At 42.4% G+C, this 23,712-nt stretch overlaps 1 protein-coding gene, 1 long non-coding RNA gene and 1 pseudogene across 4 annotated transcripts in view; 2 read left to right on the forward strand and 1 right to left on the reverse strand.

Annotated features, from left to right (window-relative positions):
• Positions 1 to 18,464, reverse strand: part of UBE4B (ubiquitination factor E4B) — a 109,096-nt gene extending 90,632 nt beyond the window's left edge. For all 3 annotated transcript variants that reach the window (XM_010957575.3, XM_074377461.1, XM_010957576.3), the window contains exon 1: positions 17,764 to 18,464. In XM_010957575.3, coding sequence (XP_010955877.1) covers positions 17,764 to 17,787 — 24 coding nt within the window. In that variant the 5' untranslated portion in view covers positions 17,788 to 18,464. The remainder of the gene's footprint in view (positions 1 to 17,763) is intronic.
• On the forward strand, positions 5,697 to 6,533 carry LOC105071117 (large ribosomal subunit protein P1 pseudogene; annotated as a pseudogene).
• A 164-nt stretch (positions 18,465 to 18,628) lies between the features above and the next one.
• LOC141579646 (uncharacterized) lies at positions 18,629 to 22,965 on the forward strand. The gene is made up of 2 exons (XR_012511459.1): positions 18,629 to 19,277; positions 21,811 to 22,965. It is a non-coding gene; the product is annotated as an uncharacterized LOC141579646 (long non-coding RNA).
• The last annotated feature ends 747 nt before the right edge of the window (positions 22,966 to 23,712 follow it).

The raw sequence follows: 23,712 nt of genomic DNA on the forward strand, positions 1-23,712 counted from the left end.
CACCACCTTTGTGGTGTGGCTTGATTTTAGGATAGATTTTAGAGCACTAAGGGCAGGGATTTAAACCTGAGGGTCATGAGGGTATCTGGTTTTCAATAAGATTTATAAAGAGGTTTCTGACTCAAGAAAGATTAAAAATCACTCTTAGGAAATGGATAAGCTGCATATGCTTCACTCAATCCCCCATAAAAATATGCTCTGAACAGAAATCCTGATTAAGCCCTGAGCTGCAGCAAGTTTCACTGGCCCCGCAGTGACACCCCCAAAGCAGAGCTACGTGTAGCAACAGCAGGCACGAGACAGACTCACAGACACAGAGAACAAACTTATGGTCACCAGGGAGCAAAGAGGGTGGGAAGAGATAAATTGGGAGTTTGAAATCTGCACCTCTTGGGGAGTGACAGAAATGTTTGGTATCTTGACTTTGATGGTGGTTTCATAGGTGTACACATCTATCAAAATCCATCAAATTGTACATCTGAAATCTGTAGTTTACTGTACAGAAATTATACCACAATAAAGTTTGTTTTTTTTTTTTTAAAAAGAAAAGAAAAGAAGTACCGCAGGCTGAGGAAGCAGGTGCCCTCACTGTCAGGCTGGGGAAGCAGGTGCCCTCACCGTCTCTCAGGCTGGGGCGGCTGGAGATTGGGGTCCTGATCTCAGGCAGGAGATAGTACTTGAAAGGGGACTGAAGAGTCATCAGTACCAATATTTACATAGTAGAGAACTTTAGGTACCAAGAGGGCAGAACTTTGTTATCTAGTTCACATCCATCTCCTGAGTACTTTAGAACTGAGGATGGACCACAGGGGCACTAAGTCAAGTATCTGGAGAATAAATAAGTGAGTGCCCAATAACAGGGTATTCATTCATGCATGTACGTATGCGTGCATGCATTCATTCATTCATTCAAAAAATGAATGGGAATCAGAGATCTACCCTTCTAAGAGTCTAGTCTGCGAAAGTGGAGCGAAGGGATAAAGTGACAGCATAAGGGGAGTGTAGGACCAATGGTAGCATCCTGTTGTTTTTACAATCAGAGTGAAACAGAGATTTCTGGAATCAAAACCTGTGATGCTCAGGATTGAGCAGAGGTGCAAAGGTACGAAACGGCAGAGGGATAGGAGGAAGAAACAGCAAGCAGAGCGCGTCAAGGATGTACACACAGAGAAAGGCAATCCACCAAAAATTAACACTGCTTATCTCTGAAGACCTATAATCCTTACAGGTAATTCTTGTTTTTTCCTTCTTCAACAATGAATCATGCAGAATTCAGTGAGTCTATACTACTGAATTTATAATCAGAAAAAAAAATTTTTTAAATGAAGAGGGAGGGTAGGCTAGGAAAATTTCTAAAATCTTTTCAAGTTCCAAAAATCTGTGAGTCTAGGGAGACAAAAAAAAAAAATCCTACGTTAGAAGATTTAGTTGGGGAGAAAAAAAACCCAAAAACCTCACCTAGAGAAAAATAGTGGAAGGAAGTACATACCCCAAATGTTAACTAAGGGGATACTTGGATGGTGCGATTCTGAACAAAGCATTTTGTTTCTACCTTCTGTTTCCTATTTTTATTTTTGCCTCATAATACAATGAACCTAAAGTACATTTAATTGTAGGATTTACAGTACTCTACCCTTCCTTCAATAGCAAGGCATAAAAGGGAGGTATCAGAAGAAAGGAACAACCAGTCCCATTCCTGGGACCGCACCATGTTGTAACACATGAACTTCACAGCTCAGTAAGCCCAGATCCCCTACCCACACTACAAAGAGGACCAAGCCCTCCAATCAGCTGAAAACTGTCCCAGGACACACAAAGCACAGCAGAAAGAGACAAGAGCAGAACAGCACTGTCCCCTCCGCCATCTCCGCTTTCCAATCACATTCTGCTCCACTTTTCAGATTTACCCACCTGACTCAAAAAATGTTTACTCAAAGTTACAAGAACCTGCTTTCTCTACCACATTTCTTCTCCAAAGGAAATATGACCATGTTCAGGACTGACTCTCAAATCAAAACCTTAAAGCATCATCAGTGCTTTGATCCAAATGCTCCTCCCCAACCCAAACGTGCCACCGACAGCAGGGGGATCGAGCATCCCGGCTCCCAACGTGAACTCCAGCTGCTCCTATCTAATTTTAAGAGCCCCTTTCGCTCTGGGGGGAGTCCTGGTTTGGACACAGCAGTTTCACGGTCGGCTTCTGTCCACCTGGCAGTCCTCCTTCAGCCCCTGTGCCGGTGCTCCCTCGGCCCTAGAGCCCCCTCTCTGCCTGCACACTCCGCGTTGTCTGCCACACCTCCATTCCCTGTGGAAGCAATGCAGGACAAGGTGAGTTCCCCACTGCCTCCACGTGTACTCTTCTACTTGAATAAATCTCTCAAAAATAAAGCGCAAAATTCTTACAAAGGCCAAGTTCTAACACTTACTGGCAAAATACACCATTTTCAAACTGTCTTGTGAACTCTGCTCTCTGGGCTGCTTTACCATAGGACACACACCTTCATGACTCGCCTAACCACCAAGCTGGCATTCTGGTTCCTGACAAAGAAATGGTTTTATTGTCATTAGAAACAGACTGTAAACTTTTTTCTTAGAGAGAAAAAAAGGTTGTGATCCTTAATAACTCTCCAACATCCAAGCAGTGATTACATGTTTTTCCATTACAAAGAGTTCTATAAATTGCAACAAGAATGATCAATGTCAATACTTTCTGCACCTGATCAACAGCATGGAGAACGTTAGGTATCCCTAACCACATTCTGCCAGCTGGCGAGGGCTAAAAACCAAAGGCTTAACCTGCCTAATTATCAAAAGTACTTTCTTGAGTCACTCTGTAACACTGAAAATGAACATTATTACTTCAAATTAAAATAATAAATAGCTCATAATAATAAAGACTTAGTCTAGACTCTTCATCAACATCTGCTATTAGGGCAATTTTTTGAAAAAAGCATGCCACTCAACAGTGAAACAAGGGACCAAGTGCAATCGGTGAGTGATCGCTGCTCCACACACCATCTGCACAGTCTTCTACACATGATGAGCTCGCGAGGGGCATCCAGTCCTGGGCCAGAATCCCAGCTGGACCCCACTTCTAGCTGTGTTACCTCTCTGGGACTTGGTTTCCCCATTTAGAAGAAGGTGATGATACGAATATCACTTATCTTGCAAGACAGTCATCAGAGATAAAGGTAATGTAACACATTACCTGAATAGATATTCAAATATGGGTGTATGAGCTATGTCTCCCCACGCACAACACAAAGAGAGCAGGGACTTGGTCTATCATCTTCACAGCCATAGCCCCGACAACTGTAACAATGCCTAAAGCGGAGAATAAGTATTTGTTGAGCAAATGAAGTGCCCACCTGACCCACAGTAAACAGTCATTATTTTTTTATAACTCCAACCTCCAGGTTTTCTCCATCCTTTTGCTCTGTCCATCTTCCTTTTAGGCTCAAACACTGTTTTCCTTCTGCTTAGGGCTCTGTTTCACCCAAACAATATGGATAAGTAGTGCAGCCATATCAGATCTGTTAAAAGCATCAGATCTGTTAGCTGATTGTGAAATTAGCAGAAGAAATCACTAGAATCAAGAGCGTAGCATCACACAGCAGAGAAAAACATCCTAAGAAAAGGATCGTTTTAATTGGATCTGATTTTTTTTTTAAGTGATTCTTGCAGCTGCAATTTTATGTCCTCACCAAAAACATCCCACATCATAGAGAAGGCATGGTCCCCACTCCCATCTTTGACCCCACTTAGTCAAACAGACAAAGTGAACCTAGAGACCAAGCAGCAGCTACCTCTGACGCTATTCCACACAATGGATTCCGGACACTTAAAAAGTGACCACATGAAATAGACAATGTTAAACATTTGTAAAGAATTTTTCAAAGTCCAGCTATGTGGAAAGAGTTTTTCAAATTGACTCACAAAATAATTCTTGCTGAAACAAAAGTGTACGTAAATTCTTCTGGGACAGGGCCCATGTGTTTTCTCTAATCTCTGCCGAAGTTCTACATTCACACCAACTCTAACTACTCCAAAGCCCGTATTCTAGCAGGTCTATGCAGCAGGGTTAGGGAAAGGGGGCTCTTTCAGGGGGAGGAAATACTGAGACCTGGCCACCTCGTGTCCATCACACCCTTGGTATGAATAAAGGTTTCCTTCCTAACACAGATCATTAAGGTTTAAGTTCCTCCTACAGGTCGCATCACCCCAGTGCCACTCAGTCCTTTTTAAAACCAGAAAAGGCGACTATGTCGTTCAAGTACGTGTCAATGCGTCTTATTACCTGTCCACATTAACATCAAAAAAAGACAAAGAGCTGCCCAGTGGGACACTTTCACAAGCATTTTATCCACTTGGCATTCATGAGAAGTTTCACAAGCCATTCTAATCATAACATCTCAAGGCAAAGGACTGCTTTATCCACACTTCCCTAGACCAGAAATCATCTAACTATTTGAGCATGAGGACATTTGCACAAAGTAAAAAGGAATGAAAACACAAAAGCCCTTTTAGATGACTGCTGCATCTGCCCCAAGTTGTCCTTGAAAGAAGAAGAAAAAAAAAAATTGGGCACTTCTTTGACAAAATTCCACAGAAATGACGCCTGGTGTGTATTTATCTTAAATGAAAGATTAACTAACATAAAAGTTAAAGGCCAATTAATTAATTAACATTCAGCAAACACAAATATATATATGCTGTCATACTGTAGGCGTCTAAAACAAAAATGCCATAAACGACACTCTAAACATTTACTCTGCATAACTGATGTTCAAAGCACAAGGGTTATACATTTTTTTCTCTGTGTAGATTGTTAACATTTTTTAACTGACCCACAAAATAATTACTGCTGAACCCAAAGTGTAAATTCCTCTGGCAGATCTGTATACAGTAAGGAAAAAGGGTTTTTTGGTTTTTAGCATTTAAAATTTTTCCTTCATCTTGCCTGAAAAAAATTTTACTGCCCGCTTTTTTCTAGATGTTCATTTCTCTCAATACCCTAAACATGACACTTTTATGTAAATCAAATCACACATAAGATGCTCTACTGAGATTATAAAGGTTGTTAGACAATTTTTAATTTCCCACTACTTTTCATTTTCCTATCAGAAAGAAGTTTCCCCCACAAAGACATCCATATACACAGAATTTTTCCATCTCTAACATTAAATGTACATTATTGTTTTTGAAACTGAGTAATCTGTATACGATTATTTTGGGTCAATCATAACACCTGATCGGCCAGACAAATAAGTACACAAATACAGCACAAAAGTATTTACAGGTGAACACTAACGCTATAGAAAACTAGCCATTGGATAGTATTTTTATGTTTTATTTATTATTGTATCATTTAATTATTTTATTTTGGTGGGGAGAGGTAACTAGGTTTATTTATTTTTAGATGAGCTACTGGAGATAGAACCCAGGACCTCATGCATGCTAAGCAAGCGCTCTACCACTTGAGCTATACCCTCCCCATGGATAGCATTTTTAAATTATAAAAAACCCTGAAATTTAAAACATGTTATAGTTTTTAATATAACCATTCATAATTCACTAAAAGTGTTTATACTGTAAAAATATGACCGATACATCTGATAAAATACAAAAGTTTTATTGAGATCAGAGAAATAAGATACACAATATGAAAAAGATAATACAGGCGGCAAAAATCTTGACTGAGGGTCCCTCCGAGGAAGCTGAGGCTGTGCTGGAGTGAGGCCGTCACTTCATCCAGAGACCACCTAGAACATTCCTGCACTCTGGCCTCCATCTCCGAGCTTGCCTGCATCTACTTGGCTCTCATCCTGCACAATGAGGTGAGGGTCACGGAGGATAAGACCACCGCCCTCGTGGAAGAAGCCAGCGTAAATGCTGACCCTTTCAGGCCAGGCTTGTTTGCAAAAGCTCTGCAGGTCAAGGTCGACATCCAGAGCCTCATCTGTAACAGCAGGGCTGGTAGACCTGCCCCCTCCATCACCTCTGCCCCACTGAGGAGGAGAAAGTGGAAGCATGGAAAGAAGAATCTGAGGAGTCTGATGATAACATGGGCTTTGGTCTTTTTGACTAAACCTCTGTAGTAATAACACATTCAATACAAAGCTGAGCTCTTTTTTCATGTTCTTTTGGGGGGGGGTAATTAGATTTATTTCAGTTTATTTATTTACTTATTTTTATTACCATTTTTTTTAATGGATGGATGTACTGGAGCTGGAACTCAGGATCTTGTACATCCTAGGCAGGCACTCTACCACTGAGCTATATTCTCCCCGAGAAGCTGAGCTCTTAAAAAAAAGAAAAAAATCTTGATTAAAACATAAAAGTGAATCTATTTGATGAAGTTAAATGAGTTATCCAAAGATTCAATATTGTGGATAAGTAGAAATTTGTTAAAAATTTCAAGAAATTCTATTAATGACACAGCATTATAGTCAGACATGTACCAATATTTTCTCCATTAAAACAGGAACATCTCTCTTTGGTGAGCTTTCATATGGTTTTCTATAACCTTGGGAATCTAGCCAGACTCTCCCCAGACGTATATGCGCCCATACAGGAAAAGTCAGTGATAAAGCAGGACCAGCTGCAGAATGCGTAGGGCCTGGTGCCAAATGAAAATGCAGGGCCTCTTGCTCAAATGTACTAAAAATTTCCAGACAGCAACAGCAGAGCATTCATCCAAGCATGGGGCACTTCTGACACAGGTCACATGCCCACGAAGTCAGACCCAGTGATAAGTATAGATAACAAGTCTGACCAAAGACCCTGACCTGATGTGATCCTAGAAGAGTGCGTGGCAATGACAGGTGTGCATTATGATTTGTTTTGAAATCCTAGGAGTTCAGCTCCCAAAAAGACCCAGTAAAACAAGGTGCTAGCTCATCTAGGCAGAAAAGTTAATTAATTAAATTACCATGACACTATTACACATCTAGAATCTATACCATACACTGACAGGGAACAAAGAAACAATGTGGATTGAATACATGTCACAATGTTTAATTAGAAAGCTAATTAAGTCACGGCCGGACATTCTCAATACGAGGACCCAAAAGGTACCTCTTTGCCCAGCCTGACTACTGTCTTCAAATGATGCTAAAGATACAGCAGCTGGTAAGCAGTTCACACAATGACATCCCATTCAGAGATTCCCCTTCCTCAGCCCTGCGGGAGCGGACTGGCCCTTCAGAAGACAAAACAAGTCATCTGATTTGAACAGGCTGAGTCATCTCGGGTTTGTCTTGTGGTCCTGAGGTCCAGCATGTGTCTCCTGGGACTACTCAGCTCTCCTGTCTGCACAGTTTCCTTCCTTACAGACCTCCTTGCCCCTCCTTCACCCTCACCCTCTTGGTACATTCAGGCCACCTGATCACTCCAGATTTTTGAAAAAGGGAGGAGGAGGTATGACAAGTGATATAACAGTGTGGCTTCACACAAAAGATGCCCCTGGGTGAGAAAAGACTTTAGGAAGTTGAAGGGGTGGGGGAGAGGACTCTAACCCAACCTTTCACACAAGCCTCAGCCAATTCACTGCCTTAACCACGAAGAGACCTTTTATGCTCTTGGTATTAGTACACGCAAAGGGCTCGTTAGATGTTATATGGGCACCAACTAAAATTCTAATTATGTACAATTCAATCTGGAAAAGAGAGCTACTATGTCCCAGGAACTTTGCCAGAGCACTGCGCTAGGCACTTTACATATCAGTGCAATTCACATGAAGAACAATGCCATGGGCAGGTATGCAGACCCCCATTTTACAGGTGAGGAAACTGAGACTCAGAAAGTATTTTGCCCTAGGTCATCCAAATGGTTAGTCCACCTAAAACCCAGGTACATCCGACTCTGAATTACAACCCTGATAATCAGGTTTCTTTCAAGTGCTTATCTTAAGCCCACTAATGCAACGTAATTTAGCAACAACAACAAAAACTATTGCAACACAAGAATCTGGGAGTCACAGAAAGACATCTTGTATTCAGTTCATGCACTCAACAAATATTTGTTGTGGGGCACTCTGTGCCAAGCCCTGAGCTAAGAGTTGAATAAAAAACAGTGAACAAGAATAGCTGGGTGCTTCCCTTGAAGTCGGAGATACACCAAGCAAATAGACAGTCCAGTGCAGCGTGATTAACATCAGGATAGGAGAAGTAATTTTAATGAAACACCTTTTCCCATTCTTCCTATTTCTCTTCAAATCCTCCTCCTTCCGCCTCTGCTGACTCTTCTCTGTGGTTGAGGAGCATTTGGGGTTACACATTTGGCTGTGCCTGATAATTGCATTGCAAAACTTTTCAGATCAACAAACACTCACCAGTATCAGAGATTTTTCACCATCTTCAATTTTTCTTCAATGGTTCTAATATTTTTACAATCGATTTCAAAAGAGTGAATGTAACAAGAGCTTTCCCACGGTAAGAAATAATTGAAATATTTATCCTCACCCCAGATTTCTCTAAATGTCAAAAATTCTGATCTTCTTTAAGGACAGACTCAAATCCTCCACAAGCCCTTCCTAGATTTCCTCAGTCAGAACTGACGGCTCCATCAACTGTATTCCTTTATTTTAGCACTTAAACTCTAGCTGGCTGTGTTCCTGTCTCCCCCTCACCGAGTATAAGCTCACTGAAGGTCAAGACCAGGTCTTATTCATGTTCGAGATGATATGCCTGTAGACCATGTGTACCACTCAATACCTAGCAGACAGTAAACATCCCACGTATATTTGTTGCAACTAAACAAACAGAGCTAACATTTTACCATGTATATATCTGCTACATGTTCTTAAATGTTTTAAAAATTAAACCGTAATATGATCCAGTGTTCCCCAGATTATGGTTCAAAATTTACACATGGAAGGTGTCAGGCCCAAAAACACCCTGCTAGGATAATATACAAATCTCCCTCCATCCCTTTACCTCCTACCTTGGGGAAAGAAAGGAGAGTGAATAAATAAATTCACTGAATGAATAAAGGAATTAGTGATCACGACAGGAAATGGTAAAAGATTTAAAAGAATATGTTTACCAAATATTTTCTTCCCACTTCTTAACCCCATGGCTCCCACAGTCTGCAGATGCTCCCCATTATATCCCTGGGGCCGATGCCTCACTCCCGAGCTATGTATTCTCTCCTCCCATCCTGTCCTGAATCTATTCCAGTCAGCAATGAAATTAGTCTTGTCAAGGTTGCTAATGACCGCGTTGCCAAACCCCATCAGCAAGTCTTGGTCTTCTACTTTACTGACGTTCAACAGAGTTGAACACTCCCTTCCATCATGAACACGTTCTTCTCTTGGATGCCAGGACTCCACTCTCTCTTGTCCTTCCTTTGACCTCAGGGGCTGTCCCTTATCAGTACTCTTCTGGGTCCTCTTTATCCCCCCATCTCTAAATGCCAGAGTGGCTCAAGGTTCAGATCTCTGTCCTCCTCTCTTCTCTATTTACGCTCACTCCCTAGGTCATCTGTCCATGCTTGTGATTATAAATATACTGACAACTTCCTGACTGGTATCCCCAACTCCAACCTCCTTCCTGAACTGCAAGCCCAACATATATCCAACAACCTACTTAATATCTCCAAGTGGATAAATAATAAGCCATATAGCCAGAATATGATCAAAACAGACAATTTAATTTCTCCCTCTAATTTTCTTTCAATTTTCCCCACCACAGTATACCACAACTCCATTTTTCAAGCTGTGTAGGCTAGAACTCTTGGTATCACTGTGGTTGAGGTAGCTAGTTGCCCCCTAATATACATTTAGCCACCCTTGTGTTTGCTTGTGACCATGTGACTAAGCTCTGACCAAAAAGATGTAAGCAATGATGTGACACCTTTTGCTCATGCCCTCAATGGACAGGGACACGCCCTTCCTCCTTCCCTTTAGTCCCTCCCTGAGGTCTGGAATGTAGACATATGCGTAGGTGCTGGAGCAGCCATCTTGGACTACAAGCTAGATGCCTTATACTGAGGATAACAGAGCACTACATAGAATGTGTCTGGCTCCCTAGTAGTCATGGAATTACTAAACCAGCTCTCAACCACATACCCAGATTTTTACTGAAGAAAAATTAGTGGGGAAGATATGGCTCAAGTGTGTGCTTAGCATGTATAAGTTCCTGGGTTCAATCCCCAGTACCTCATCCAAAAGTAAACAAATAAATAAACCTAATTACCCGCCCCCCAAAAAGAAAGAAAAATTAGCTTCCATCTTGTTTGAGCCATTATTAGTTTGGATCTCTTTGCTGCAGCAACCAAACTAATATCCTAACAAACATACAGAATTTGGAATCTGGAAGTAATCAACCTAAATAGAACATAAATATGTGGTGGTGGCTTAGGGGTCAGCACGGGCAGACATTGCAGGATGGCAGGCTGGCAATCCTTGCTAGGCAACAATAAAAAATCTAGTGAAACCTGTGACCTTAGAAAATACCCTGCATGCCTACACAGCCTGTAATTCTAGGGGAACTGGTTGAACAATTCAGAATTTGGGTGCTTACTGGCTTCCTGCCACTTGAAGCAAGAAGTCCCACAAGAATGAGACAGACTCAAGCTACAGCTTGCCGATTTGCATGCAGAGATAAAAGGGAACATAGGTCTGCCTAAGGCGTGTCCACAGTATACAGTCTAAGTTTACTCAGAGTCTCGTAAAACTTGGGGACCAAGTAGGGCTGAAAACGTCAACTCCTTCAGGCTCCCGAAGGAAACAAGCTGGAGACACTTTAGTCCCGGGAAGAGGAAAACAGACACTGAAAAACTGCCACAGAAAGGGCCCGGGGTAGGGGGGTGGGGGTTCCCCCAAGAAAGCACAAACAAGGGCTGCTAAACGGACTGAGGTAGGAACTCCCACCACTGCTGAGGCAGGAAGCCCCCCTAACGCAGCCTGGCAGGAGCTGACGACGGCCATGGACCAGTGAGGGATCTGTATTCCCCACTCTTCCCTTTTCCAAATGGCAGTTCTTATTTCCAAGATTCCATCCCACTCCATCACAGCTCGTGGGGCAGGGCCGGGGGTCGAGGGAGCAGCAGATAACTTGTACTTTAATCTAAAGGTTCCTGAATGGTATCTCACCAGGAGATTCTGGACTCTGAAGGTGATTGAGGGCTGCCTCCTTAGAAGGAGTGTTTTAGATTTCGGAAGAAGGGTTTGGACAGAAAGGCCTAGACTATTCACCCTCCTAACATGAGAGAACTGTCAGCTGAGCATATGGCTACCCAGCAAGAATGGTGTTTCTCAGCTTCCAAGCAAGGAGCTGTGGCCACGTGACTTAGGTCCTGGCCAATGGGAGGCGAGCAGAAGGGATCCATGCAACTTCCAAGCTATGCCATTAACGAGGAACATGACTTTTCCTTCCCCTCTCCTCTCTTCCCTCTGGCTAGAATGCAGATGTCCATGGACCAAAAGATGGAAGCCATATGTTAGGAAAGTTGGTACAATAGGACAGAAGGCATCTGGGCCCCTAATGAGTACAGGGCTGCCACAGCAGCCCCAGCCTCCTATCCAGACTTCTGTTCAGAGAGAAAAAAACAACTACCTGGTTTAAGCAGCTGCTATTCCATGTCGCTCTGTTACAGCGGCCCACCCGATGACATCCCAACTCACACGGCCATTCCTGACTCCACGTTTTCATAGCCCACGTCCACCCCATCACCCAGTCCTATCAGCTCCACCTACAAAGTATCTGACCTTCCACTATCTGACCTCTGCTCACTTTCTCCACCACTAACCTTGGTCCTAGGACTCCTATACTGGCCTCCTATCCTTTCCACTTTCACTCTTCCCCCCTTTATGTATTCTCTTCACAGCAGCCACGATGATTCTTTTAAAACATAAGTCAGAATGTCGGCCCCATGAAGGCAGGGATTTCTGCCTGTATTGTTCACTGGTGTACCCTCATAATCTAGAACGATGCTGGGCATATACCGTATGTCATCAAGTACAAGATGTCACTGACTATAAGCTGCACCATTATTTTTTGCACCACCAGGGAAAAAAAAATACTGCCCCTTAAACCACAACAACATGCTTAACGATAGATCAGAACAGAGCAGTAATCAGTTACACAAGCGTCTTGTTGCTTTGAAATTTCTTTCTGAGAATGTGGAGCGTCGCTGACCTGCACTTGCATTTGCCTGGGTGTAAAAGGCAACCCTTCTAGTCGTATTCAATTTCAAAATGTGACACAGCTTCGTAGAGTTACAGATTTCTGCCTTTCTACAACTCCCTAATGTACTTGGTTGTCGCTTTGCAGTAAAACATGAAATTGTGGTCATTCTTTTAACATTTTCTTCTCTAATATCAAATTAAGACTTCACTGCCGTTTCCATGTACCATACAAACTAACATCTGCTTTCATTGCTGATTAAAGTGTAATTTTTTAAGGCATTTAAAACGACAACTAAATTTACCAAGCACAGCACTCAACTGAAGGTACAACAATATGACCAGGTATAACCAGGTTTGCACATAGACAGAAAATGACAACTATGTCACAATTGCCACCTGGCCAACTGTGATTACACCAAGAAGCATCCCCATTTCAAAAATGGTAAAATGTGAAGGGAAAAAAAGGCAGAGGAAACACCTCAGAATTGACTGAAACCCAGTTATAAGAACTCGGTAAATTTTTGCTGAATGAATGAATGACTTCATCTCCTGCCACTGTACCCGGCGTGGCAGGCTCCAACAACACTTGGCCTCCTCGCTGTTCCTGGAGCAGGCCAGGTATGTGCCCCAACCCTGCTGTTCCCTGTTCCTGGGTACACTCTTCCCCACAGACGGCTCTCTGCCATCCTTTAAATTTACTTTTTTTTAATTTTGGGGGGGAGGTAATCAGGTTTTTATTTATTTATCTTTAATGGAGGTACTGGGGATTGAACTCAGGACCTCATACATGCTAGGCATGCACTCTGCCACTGAGCCATACTCTTCCCCTACCCTGCCATCTTTTAAATCTCTTTCTAAAAGCCACCTCCTAAAATTGCACACACTCCTCAAACCCCCATTGCTCTCCATCCCTTTATAGCCTATTTTACTTTCTTCATGGTTCTTATCACCAAATCACATCTTACGTGTGTATATTTGTTTACCATGTCTCCTCCCACGAGAACAGAGCGCCATGCAAGCAAGGCTCACATGATGTCTGCCACGCAGCAATAAACACTATCACTGAATGAGCTGCTACAGGAGGACATCTCCGCCTAGACACACTGCAAGTACTTCGTGAGGAAAACCACCCTACACCAAGCAACGGCCTGAAGAGCCAAGGGCCCCTCGTCAGAAGTCTTTCTGTCCTGTTCCCCAGAAAGAGCAGAGGGCTCTTTGATGAGCCCCTCTCTTATAACCAGGGCCTCCACTTCCCATCTCAAAAGGAACAATGAAAATGCTGTAACTATTCCAACTTGCTCAGATTATTCTTATTTTGGAGATAGTTTAGGAAAGGGATGAAGAATTCTGGAATCAGACTCTGGATTAGAATCCAGGTCCTACCACTTTCTTGTTGTGTACCTTTTGGCAACGTTATCTAATTTCTATTAGCCTCAATTTTCTTATCTGTAAAATGGAGACATTAACACCAACCTTGCTGCGCAAGTTAAGTGCTTAACATATATTAAGAGCTTAATAAATACCAGCTAACATCATTACCATTCTCTGTTTCTTGGCTAAAATTAACAAAAAGGAGGGGAGATGGAGCCTGGGAGGCAACATCCCACTCTCCTACCAGGCTTGCTCAAGTTAGAAGACTCCTAGTTAGAAAGTGAGTGGTAGCAATTATTTACTGGGAAAAAAAGTGAGCTTAGGTCCTGATGTCTGTTACAAAGAAAGAAAAGATCAAAGAGATGGTGATGTTAGAGAAGAAAGGCCAGGGATGGGGGCCTGTATGTTGGCTCATCTTTCAGTGGTCCAAACGAACTTACTCTGTTTTCTCTAAAATCTGCTCCTTGTCTGGAACTCCTTCTCTCTCCTCCAATCCATCCTTCCAAACTAGAAACCAAGGAGTCATCTTTTTCTTTCTTCCTCCCCTGCCTCCACCTCCTTCACATCAAACTGATGATGAGAAGCAGGTTAAGTTAGATCCTCAATATTTCTGGTGTCTGCCCTCCTCCATTCCCACTGCCAATGCCTTAATTCGGACGCCAATGCCTTAATTCGGACGCCACTGGCTTGCTCCGGACACAAACAGTAGTCTCCTAACTTGTCTCCAGGCCTGCAGCCACCTTCTTCCAATCCACCTTCCACACCCTTGCCAGTCATCTTTCTAATCCCCTAAAATCCCTCAAAGGCTTCTTACAGTCTTACTGAGAAAGTTCAAACCCAGAAGCAATTTCTGAAAACCCTGAGATCTGGTGCCTGCCTACCTGCAGCCACTCCCCCAGGCAAATCCTGTCTCCTGTCCCACTACTTCTTAGGGTTCCCTGACCTCCCCACTTTCAGTCTGTCCCAGGAGCCTGACAACCACAGCTCAGCAGAAGCGTCACTTTTCTTGAAAGCCTTCACTAAGACACTACTCCACCAGGTGTTCCTTCTTGTTCTTCTTAATGTCTTGTGCTCACCTCTACAATAGCACTTAGCACCCCATGTTGTAACTTAGCACCCCATGTTGATACTTAGCTATTTCTACCTCTACCCATCCCCCAATCCCAGTTAAATAATTTCTTTAAGAAAAAGGACTTTGTTTCTCCTAACCTACCTAACACATTGCTGAGGATACACAGCATCTTTTAAAAAAAAAAAAAGTTTGTTGAGTGAATGATTTTGGAGGGCTGGATAAGAGCAGCACCAAAGACTATAATCTTGATCACATCATGAATGAATTCATGAAAACACAACACTTCTACAGAAAAACTATGCAGATCAAGCATGTTGGTAGGATATTTAGATAGAAGCTGTGGTGAATTTATTGCCAGTTGTTAAACAGTAAAATGTAGTAAAAAAAAAAGGGCTTTTAGATCAGGAACCCTGGGTTTGAATTCCAATTTGGCCATTTCTAAGCCAGGTCACTAAGGTTAAGTTAATTAACCTAAATCTCCGTTGCTTTACCTATAAAACAAAATTTAAGAACCTGCTTGACTGCACTGTTCTATCAAATGAGACCATGGTTGTAAAGTGCCGGCACAGAGCAGGTTTCTAAGGCTGTTAATTAATGTCCGTCACTTTCCATTGAAAGAACCTGCTAAAAAGTCCAAGGTCACGTAGTCTGTATTTGGGAAGGAAGACAACATTCTTCTACAACCCTTATCACACCCTGCATCCCAGTCAGCCCTTCTGAAGATGAATTAGGTCATCCAGAAGATTTTGAGGGGAAAAACGAGAGAAAAGGGGAAAAGCAAATAATTTCAATGCAAATGCATCACCACCACAGTTGAAAACCGGTTTAAAATACCTGCCCTACTCACAGCATCATTTTGGTATATAAAAAAACAGCACATAAGCAGGGCACAGAATGAATGTAATGTAAATAATGATGCCTTGGAATGTAGGTTCCCTAAGAGAATTAACTTAGTCATGGATCTGCTCTGTAGAGCAAACAACTTACTGTAATGTGCTATATAAACAGCAATGAAGTTAAGGAGTTAATCTACTTAGAAAGCACAAGAGAGGAAAAGGATTCAAGGTGATCTTTCAGAGGGACCAAAAAGGACCCATAATGTAAAATTTTCTAAAGCTACTAGTCTGGTTATAGCAACCTCTATTTTTCATGCACTGTGTTCTCGCATGTTTTCATTTTGCAAAAATATAAAATTCTGCCTTAATTAGTTTCCTAATTTAGATTGAAAGATCACTATCTTGACTGTTTTCACCCTGAGATGTATGTCTGAATTTTCAGTAATATAAATGTATTATTTTCTAACCAAATGAATGTCACCTGCTGTATCTGTGACACAAGTTTCCACCAAGAGTAACAATATGTAGGCAAAAGCTTTGGAAATGTCTCTGTAGAGAATTGCTCACTTAATCCCAGGATTAAAGGAAATAAATTTTTTTTTAAAGATCCTTAAGGAGATTTTTTTCGAAAAAAGATTTGTTCTAGATTCTTCTGAGAGTAAAATTACTAGTTACGGAACTGTCCCTTTGTGTTCAGGCCAACTAATTTGTTGAACATAATTTTATATTCATCTTATATTAGGGTATTTTCACATTTATTTTAATATTCTGTTGATCCCCCCAAATGTCTATCTCCTCCACAATGATCACAATTGTTCCTTATATGGTTAAAAAAAGTGAAAATCTTCCTCAAGGACTGGGTAAAGCGAAGAGCCACAGTTCAAATTACACAGATCTTTAACTGGTCTGTATGCTTTAACAGTTTGAAAAACATTTTTTTGGTGAAAACTCAAGTATGTAAAAACTTCTAAGCCAGGAACAATTTAAAGAATGTCAAGGAAAAAAGTCCTGGAGCTAAAGGAGTACTAAAAAAGTCCTTGTTGTAAGAGAAATGATTGATTAGAATTAATATTAAAGAAAAAAATTAAAGAAAAAAGGGGGTACACTTTTAAAAACTACATGAAACAAAGTGCCTCTAAGGGGATCCCTTGATAGTTCCAATCTGAATGAAACTGTTCAATATTCTTCTAATCTAAGATTACATTACTGATGTATTTAGAAGACAAAGTCAGTAACACAGAATGGGCAATCCCGACTTTCCAAACAGCCAGGTATCAAAACCAACAAAATTATCTGCTTCCTTTCCTAGTTACCCTTAACCTACCACTTGCCTGCCTCATCCCCGGAGAATTTTACTCCCTAGGTAAACATACTGACTACTCTGTACCTAAAATTGAAGCACTGAAGTGTTACAGTACAACCAACCTGATAGACGACTACTTTCACAATTCTGTAGGGGAAGTTTTACATACATCAGAAGGTAGGCTGAAGAGAGTGAGGCCAGCAGGGGTCCTAAAGCTAAGCTCCCAATTTGTAAAAAGGGAAAAGCCAACAGATTCACAGGAAATTCCTTGTACCTTAAATCCCACTGTTTCATGATTATTATTAAATAACTTGAAAACATCAAAAAGGGGCTCTGTAAGATTCCTTTCAAAAATGATAACAGGGGAGTTTACAAAGTCATTTGCTTCCATTTGCTTCCTGTTTAATGTCTGCTACAGCAAAACACAAGTTTGAAAGAGACAAAGACTAGAAAAACGCAGAATGAAAGGGAAGTATGCCAGAAGTCATTAGTGGTCTGCTAAATTTCTAGAATTTACCTGTAGTTCACTAAGCTATTGGGAAGATACAGATTTTGTTAAATATCAAAGAACCTGGCCGTAGGCCACCCCGAAGTACATACGTAATGTTTAATTAACTTATACAATGAAATGGCCACACATACTTAGGATTTCAAATCCTTTAAAAACATACACCCATATATTCTGATTCTATCCAAAATTATTCTTTAAATCGCTGCAGTAAGTCGCGCGCACGCGCACACACAACTCGATGTAAATCTAGCCCTCCTTGCTTAAATACCCAGAAGAAAAGAATGAAAGCCTCAATATGCTCTCCTCTTCTTTAGACCCTAGAAGACTCTAAAAGAAACAAATGGAGTTCAGAACGAAAAAAGAAAGCAAATGAATAGAAGAGAATATAATCGGAGACCCTATAAGGGACTCATTTTATTCCTGGAACATGTCATCTCCATTCTTGCCCAAAGGCCAGGCACCACTGGCGCAATATCATCCCTATCCAAAGCGCCAAAGAGTTGCCAACTAATCTCCCAAGGTGTCCCCCAACCTCCTCACCTCATCAGCGCTCAGCTCCTCCATCGCTTTCCTCTTAATGGTGAAAGGCGTTAGGGAGAGATCCTTCTGTTCTTTGAGACCAGGGCGGGAGGAGAGTGGAAGGTGTCTATCGGGCTGTCTGGTCCCCCCGACTGGGGGCGGTTTCAGAATTGCATAGTCAGAGGTTAAAAAATAAGAACACGAGAGGCACTGAAATGCCTTGGCGTCGGTCAGTCCAATCGCCCCAGAGACTCCTACAGCTGCTTACGCGGCGAGCAGCCTCCTTTGACCGCCACTGGGTTATCTTAAGGCGCCACTTAGTACCCTCTGCTTTCCAGGTTACCCAGACTAGGGAGCTCGGTCTCCAGCTCGTCTCGTGCTCGGAGCCTGCTGTATCTTCGTGGTGGTGGCGCGGCGGCTGCGCTTCCTCCAGCAGATCCTGCTCTCCTTCCTACCCTTTGCCCCTGGCGGGAACTGTTCAACTGCAGAGTGGGTACCCCGAGGTAAGGCGACCCCAGAGCCGCCCAGGCAGAGCCCAGCACTGAGGAGGGAAGCTCCTCCCCTCCTATAGCAGGCCGGCACGCCCCGCCTCCACGCTGGAGCCCGGGCAAGGGGGTGGGGGAGGACCGGACTCGCGATGCTCTGGCTGGAAGAGTGAATCCCCCTACCCCTCCACCCCTACTCTTACCCCCTCGCCCCACCAAGTATTATTCATCAAAACAACAGGGCGGCCATCTTTGAAAGGGATCACGTGACCCCGCCAGAGAGGCGGGGCTTCTGGCCCCAGGACGAGGCAGCCAATGGGCCGCGGGCGTCGCGCCGCCGATTTCCTCTCGCCTGCGTCTCCTCTCGCCCCCGCCCCACCCTCTCCCCCGCAGCGGCGCGGGCTGGGGGAGGGGCGAGCGGTGCCGCGGACTGGCGGGCGGGCGGGCGGAGCGCGGGGGCGGGGCGGCGCGGTGCCATGGCGACGGCGCGGGGCTCGGGCGCGGCGGGCTCTGCCCAGGTAGGCGCCCGGGAAGGCGGCGCGAGCGGTGATGGCGGAGGCTGTGGGGTATAGCGCCGGCACTGACGCCGGAAAGACTGGCCAGAAGGGGACGCCCGCCCGCGGACCCTGGCTCGCAGCGCCTCCGTTGTTCCCAGGCGCCCCTTTTTAGACACTCACAAATGCCTTGACTCCAAGATGCCAACCAAATGAAATAAAAAAAAACGGAAAACGTCTCCCGTCTGAGGCGAGAATTCTCCAACATACTGCTCACGGCTCGAAAAACCTTTCTACGTATACGCTTCCACCTCCGCAAAGGAAGCCCGTTTGGAAGAAAACTCTAGTACAAGTAGAGCTTCATTTCATGTTTACTTTGTCTTTTTAGAGAGTTTCTGATTTGTTTTTGTGTGTTTCAAAGTAATGGCAAGATTTTAAAGTAAAAATGGGTGAGAGACCAAGAAAACTTTGAAGTGCATATACAAATACTGGGAAGGCTTTTGGAGCCAATGAAAAGAAACCATCCTGGGAAAGAGTACAACATTTTTAAATTGAGGTACATGTAATTAACTTAACATCTTGTTAGTTTTAGGTGTGCAGCGTAATAATCTGATGTGTATATATTGCAAAATGATTACCACCAAAAATTCAGTTAACATCCGTCACCACACATAGTTAAATTTTTTTTTCTTGTAATGAACACTTTAAAGAATTATTCTCTTAGCAACTTTCAAATATACAACACAGTATTGTAAACTGTATTCCCCATGCAGTACTTTACATCTCCAGGACTTGTATCTGGAAGTTTGTATCTTTTGACCACCCACTACCCAGCTCTGGCAACCACCAATCTGTACTATAAAGAATGCAAATATTTTATAATATACAAACGTAAACCGAGCAGTCAACATAACAGTATTTTGAAATTCCAGATTTTGCCACATACGAAGAATATGCTTTATTGGATAGTTTACTTAGTGGTAGTCTTAAAGATTGCATTCCAGAATTAAAAGTCTTTTTTTTTTTTTTTTGCTACTCACTTAAAAATAGTAACCTGACAGCTAGATATGTAAGGAATTTGTAAGTAAAATTACACCATTGTTGGCTTTACATATTATCTGCTCTCCAGGGGACGAATTCTGTGGAAGCCAGAATTTAGACTCCTGGTAACATTGATGTTTACTCCTTTTTAAAACGTGTTCATTGCCATATAGTTTGTATTCCATACAATTCACCCATTTAAAGTGTACAATGATCTTAGAATATTCACAGTCATTCAGCCATCGTCACTAATTACAGAACATTTCATCACCCCAAAAAGAAACCCTATACCTATTAACAGTCATTCCCCATTCTCCCCGCTATCTCCCAGCCCCCATCCCTCTAGGCAACCATTAATCTACCTTCTGTCTCTATGGACTTACCTATTTGGGGCATTTCACATCAATGGAGCCCTACCCTATGTGATTTTTTGTGTCTAGCTGCTTTTACTTAGCATAACTTTTAAAAGTTTATCTATGCTGTAGTATAATCAGTACTTCATTTCTTTAATGCCAAATTGTATGGATATAGCACATTTTGTTTATTCATCAGTTAATGGACATTTGGGTTGTTTCCACCATTTGGCTATTATGAATAATGCTGCTGTAAACATTCATGTGTAAATGTTTGTGTGGACATGTGTTTTAATTTATTTTGGGTATATCCCTAGGAGGAGAATGGGAGGGTTGTAGGTTTAGGTATGTTATGTTTTCAAGCAGCTAACAAACTGTCCTCCCAAGCAGCTGCACCAGGAGAGTTCCAATTTCTCTAATCTTGTCAGTGTCCCTTTTTTAGTATAGTCACATTAGTAGATGTAAAGTGGTATCTCATTGAGGTTTTGTGTTTTCAAACAACGTTGAGCATCTTTTCATGTGTTTATTAGCCATTTGTATATCTTCTTTGGACAAATACCTACCACATCCTTTGTTAATTTTTTAATAGGCTTATTTGTCTTTTTATTGTTGAATTTTAAGGTTTCTTTATATACTCTAGATACTACTAGTCCCTTATCAATATGTAATTTACAAGGATCTTTCCCATTCTGTGGGTTGTCATTTCACTTTCCTGATGGTATTATTTACAGCACAGAATTTTTTATTCTGATGTACGATTTATCTGTTTTTCCTTTGGCCACTTGTGCTTTTGATGTAATACATTCATTTTTACAAGGCACATTTAATCATTTGTTATTTCTCTTAGTTTGGGCTGCTATAATAGAATACCACAGACCAGGTGGCTTATAAACAACAGAAATTTCTCAGTTCTGGGGGTCTCCAAGTCCAAGATCAGGGTACCAGCACGGTCCCATCTGGTGAATGCCCTCTTCCAGGTTGCAGACTACCAGCTTCTCCTTGTACCCTCACAAGACTGTGAACAAAACAGGCAATCAAAATAAGTTTTAAAAATTAAACAAATAAATAAAACAAAAAAGCAATCAAGCTCTCTAGAAACTCTTATAAGGGCACTGATCTCATTCATGAGTGTCCCACCCTTATAATCTCATTTAATCCTAATTACCTCCCCAAAGTAATACCATCACATTAGAGGGGGTTCAATATATGAATGTGGGTGGGACACAAACATTCCATCCATAACAATATTCAAATATTATAAGAAATATCCTTCCTATTTTGTGGTTGGAGGAAGTGAAATTGTTCATGTTAAATGGCCTGCCCCAAATCAAATGCAAAAATGATTAGGAATCTTGCTTCCCCCTGAATTCTTTCCCTACTACACAAATATCTGTCAATATATCACAGGGATGTAATATCTAGCACAAAATGAATATTCAAAAAATGTTAAGATGAAGTACTGATTGTGTGTTTGTTTTTTTCCTCAATAGTGATATTGTGTTGATGACACAGTATCTTACAATGTATTTTGTTCACCATAAATTCCATATCCTGTCTAGCTTTAACTTTTAGCAATTTATCACATTTGGATTTTCTGAATAGGGTTCACTTTTAAAGCTGTCTCACTATTTTAAGGCTGAGAAATACATAGACGTGTTTATCATTTGCAACTCCACTCCCTTTCTGTTTCTTCAGCTCCAAAGATGGCTATGTGAAGATTCCAGCCCATACCACCCTTGAACTCAAGAAATGAGAACCTGTCCTGCTCCTGGAGCCCCTAGATTAGGCATTCAGAGATTTTTATTCCCTGATAGGCAGGGTCAACACCCCTATTCAGTCCTGAAGCAGCTACAGAAGACAGATCACCAGCCCTCTGCACCCCCATAAGATTATGGGAGTATAGTCTCTGAGAGGGGAATGACGCAGGAAGGAAGGGGGCAGGACACAGCCATTAAAGGAATGACACAGCAGTTAGCACAAGATGGCGAAAAAGTCAACTCCCAATAGTCCTGGAGGCCCAGGATGGGGGAAGATTTGACCTCCAATGGACCTTGAGCTTCATTATAATGTATTAACGTGGTGAATGACACACCCACAGGTACCATGACAGGCCAAAAAGGAGACTGTGGGCCAATTCTTAGGAATCCCTGCCCCTTCCCCAAAGTAGTTGGTATAACCTTCTCACTTGTGAGCATATGAAAACTAGCAATACCACACCTCGCAGTAGCTCTCTCTCTTGCCTTTTGAGACAGCTTGCACAGTCTATGAAATGTGTGTCTACCTTTACTTTAACCACGCCCACCCCTGTGTACATCTCTCTAAATAAGTCTGAGACAGGAGGGAAGGGGGCAGGGCACAACCATTCAAGGAATGACGCAGCAATAAACACCAATATGGTGGAAGATTCAACTCCCAGTAGACCCTGAGGCTCAATATGGCAGGAGATTTGACTTCCAGTAGAACTTGAGCTTCATTATATGCTCATTGTAATATATTAGAATGATAAGTAACATGCTCACAGGTGCCCAGACAGTTCCAAGGCTAGCCACAAAAGGTCAAAGTAGGCAGTGATCCAATTCCTGGGAATCCCAGCCCCTTCCTCAGGGTAGTTGGAATGGCCCTCCCACTTGTTAGCATATGAAGTTACCAAGCCCATAAAAACTGGCAACACCTCATGGCTTCTCTCACTCCCTCATCTTCAGAGATGGCCCACACTTGGTCTGTGGAGTGTATATCTGCTTTTACTTTAACCTGAGCACCCAACCCTACACCTCCTGGCCTCTCTCGCCTTTTAAAACAGTCAACTTTTTATGTAGTATGTATCTGTCTAAATAAACCTACCTTTATTCATCTGTGGCTCACTCTTGAATTCTTTCCTGTATGAAGCCAAGGACCCACACTTGGCAGATCATGTCCCAGGGGCTCAACAGAGACCTGGGACATGGCCCTTCTCACACCCCACATTTGGTTTTCCTGTATCAGCATGAAGCCAAGGATCGTCACTTGGCGGGGCATGTCCCAAGTGTGAAGGAGAGGCTGGGCTGGGCTAACAAGGTAACTCACAAGTCTAGGAATGTGAAGGAAAAGCTGGGCTAGGCTGGCAGGATAACTCACAAATCTAAGTATCGGAATATTGATCTGAATTCTGCTGGACTAACTTGTAAATCTAAGTTAATTAGTGTTGGTTTGCTGTTCATGTTTTTTTGCTAGCCAGCTGGGTTTTCAAAGAGATACATCTGGCTTTGGAATGTTGATTTGCTGCCTCCCTGCCTCCACTTTTGTGATAATGATGCTGCTAAAGCTGTTCCATGCCTATTGGCCGAATACCCCAAGCTTGTACTTTACCCTATAAAACCTCATGCGCAAGTCTTGGAGGTGCTCAGGGCTTCGGGGCAGAAGCCACTCTGAGCCGACGTAATACATCTGAGTACTCCAACCCTCCGAGTGGTGCTTGTTTCTTGGCTGGCCTGTCATTTCCATAACACAAGGACTGGCCTGGGACCTGGGACATGGCCATCCTCTCATCACCCCCCCCAACTTTTTCCGGTATCACAAATATAATGAATTTTGTAAAATAACAAAAATTAGAAATGAAGT

Source organism: Camelus bactrianus, chromosome 13 (assembly GCF_048773025.1).
Source record: "Camelus bactrianus isolate YW-2024 breed Bactrian camel chromosome 13, ASM4877302v1, whole genome shotgun sequence".
NCBI lineage: Eukaryota > Metazoa > Chordata > Mammalia > Artiodactyla > Camelidae > Camelus > Camelus bactrianus.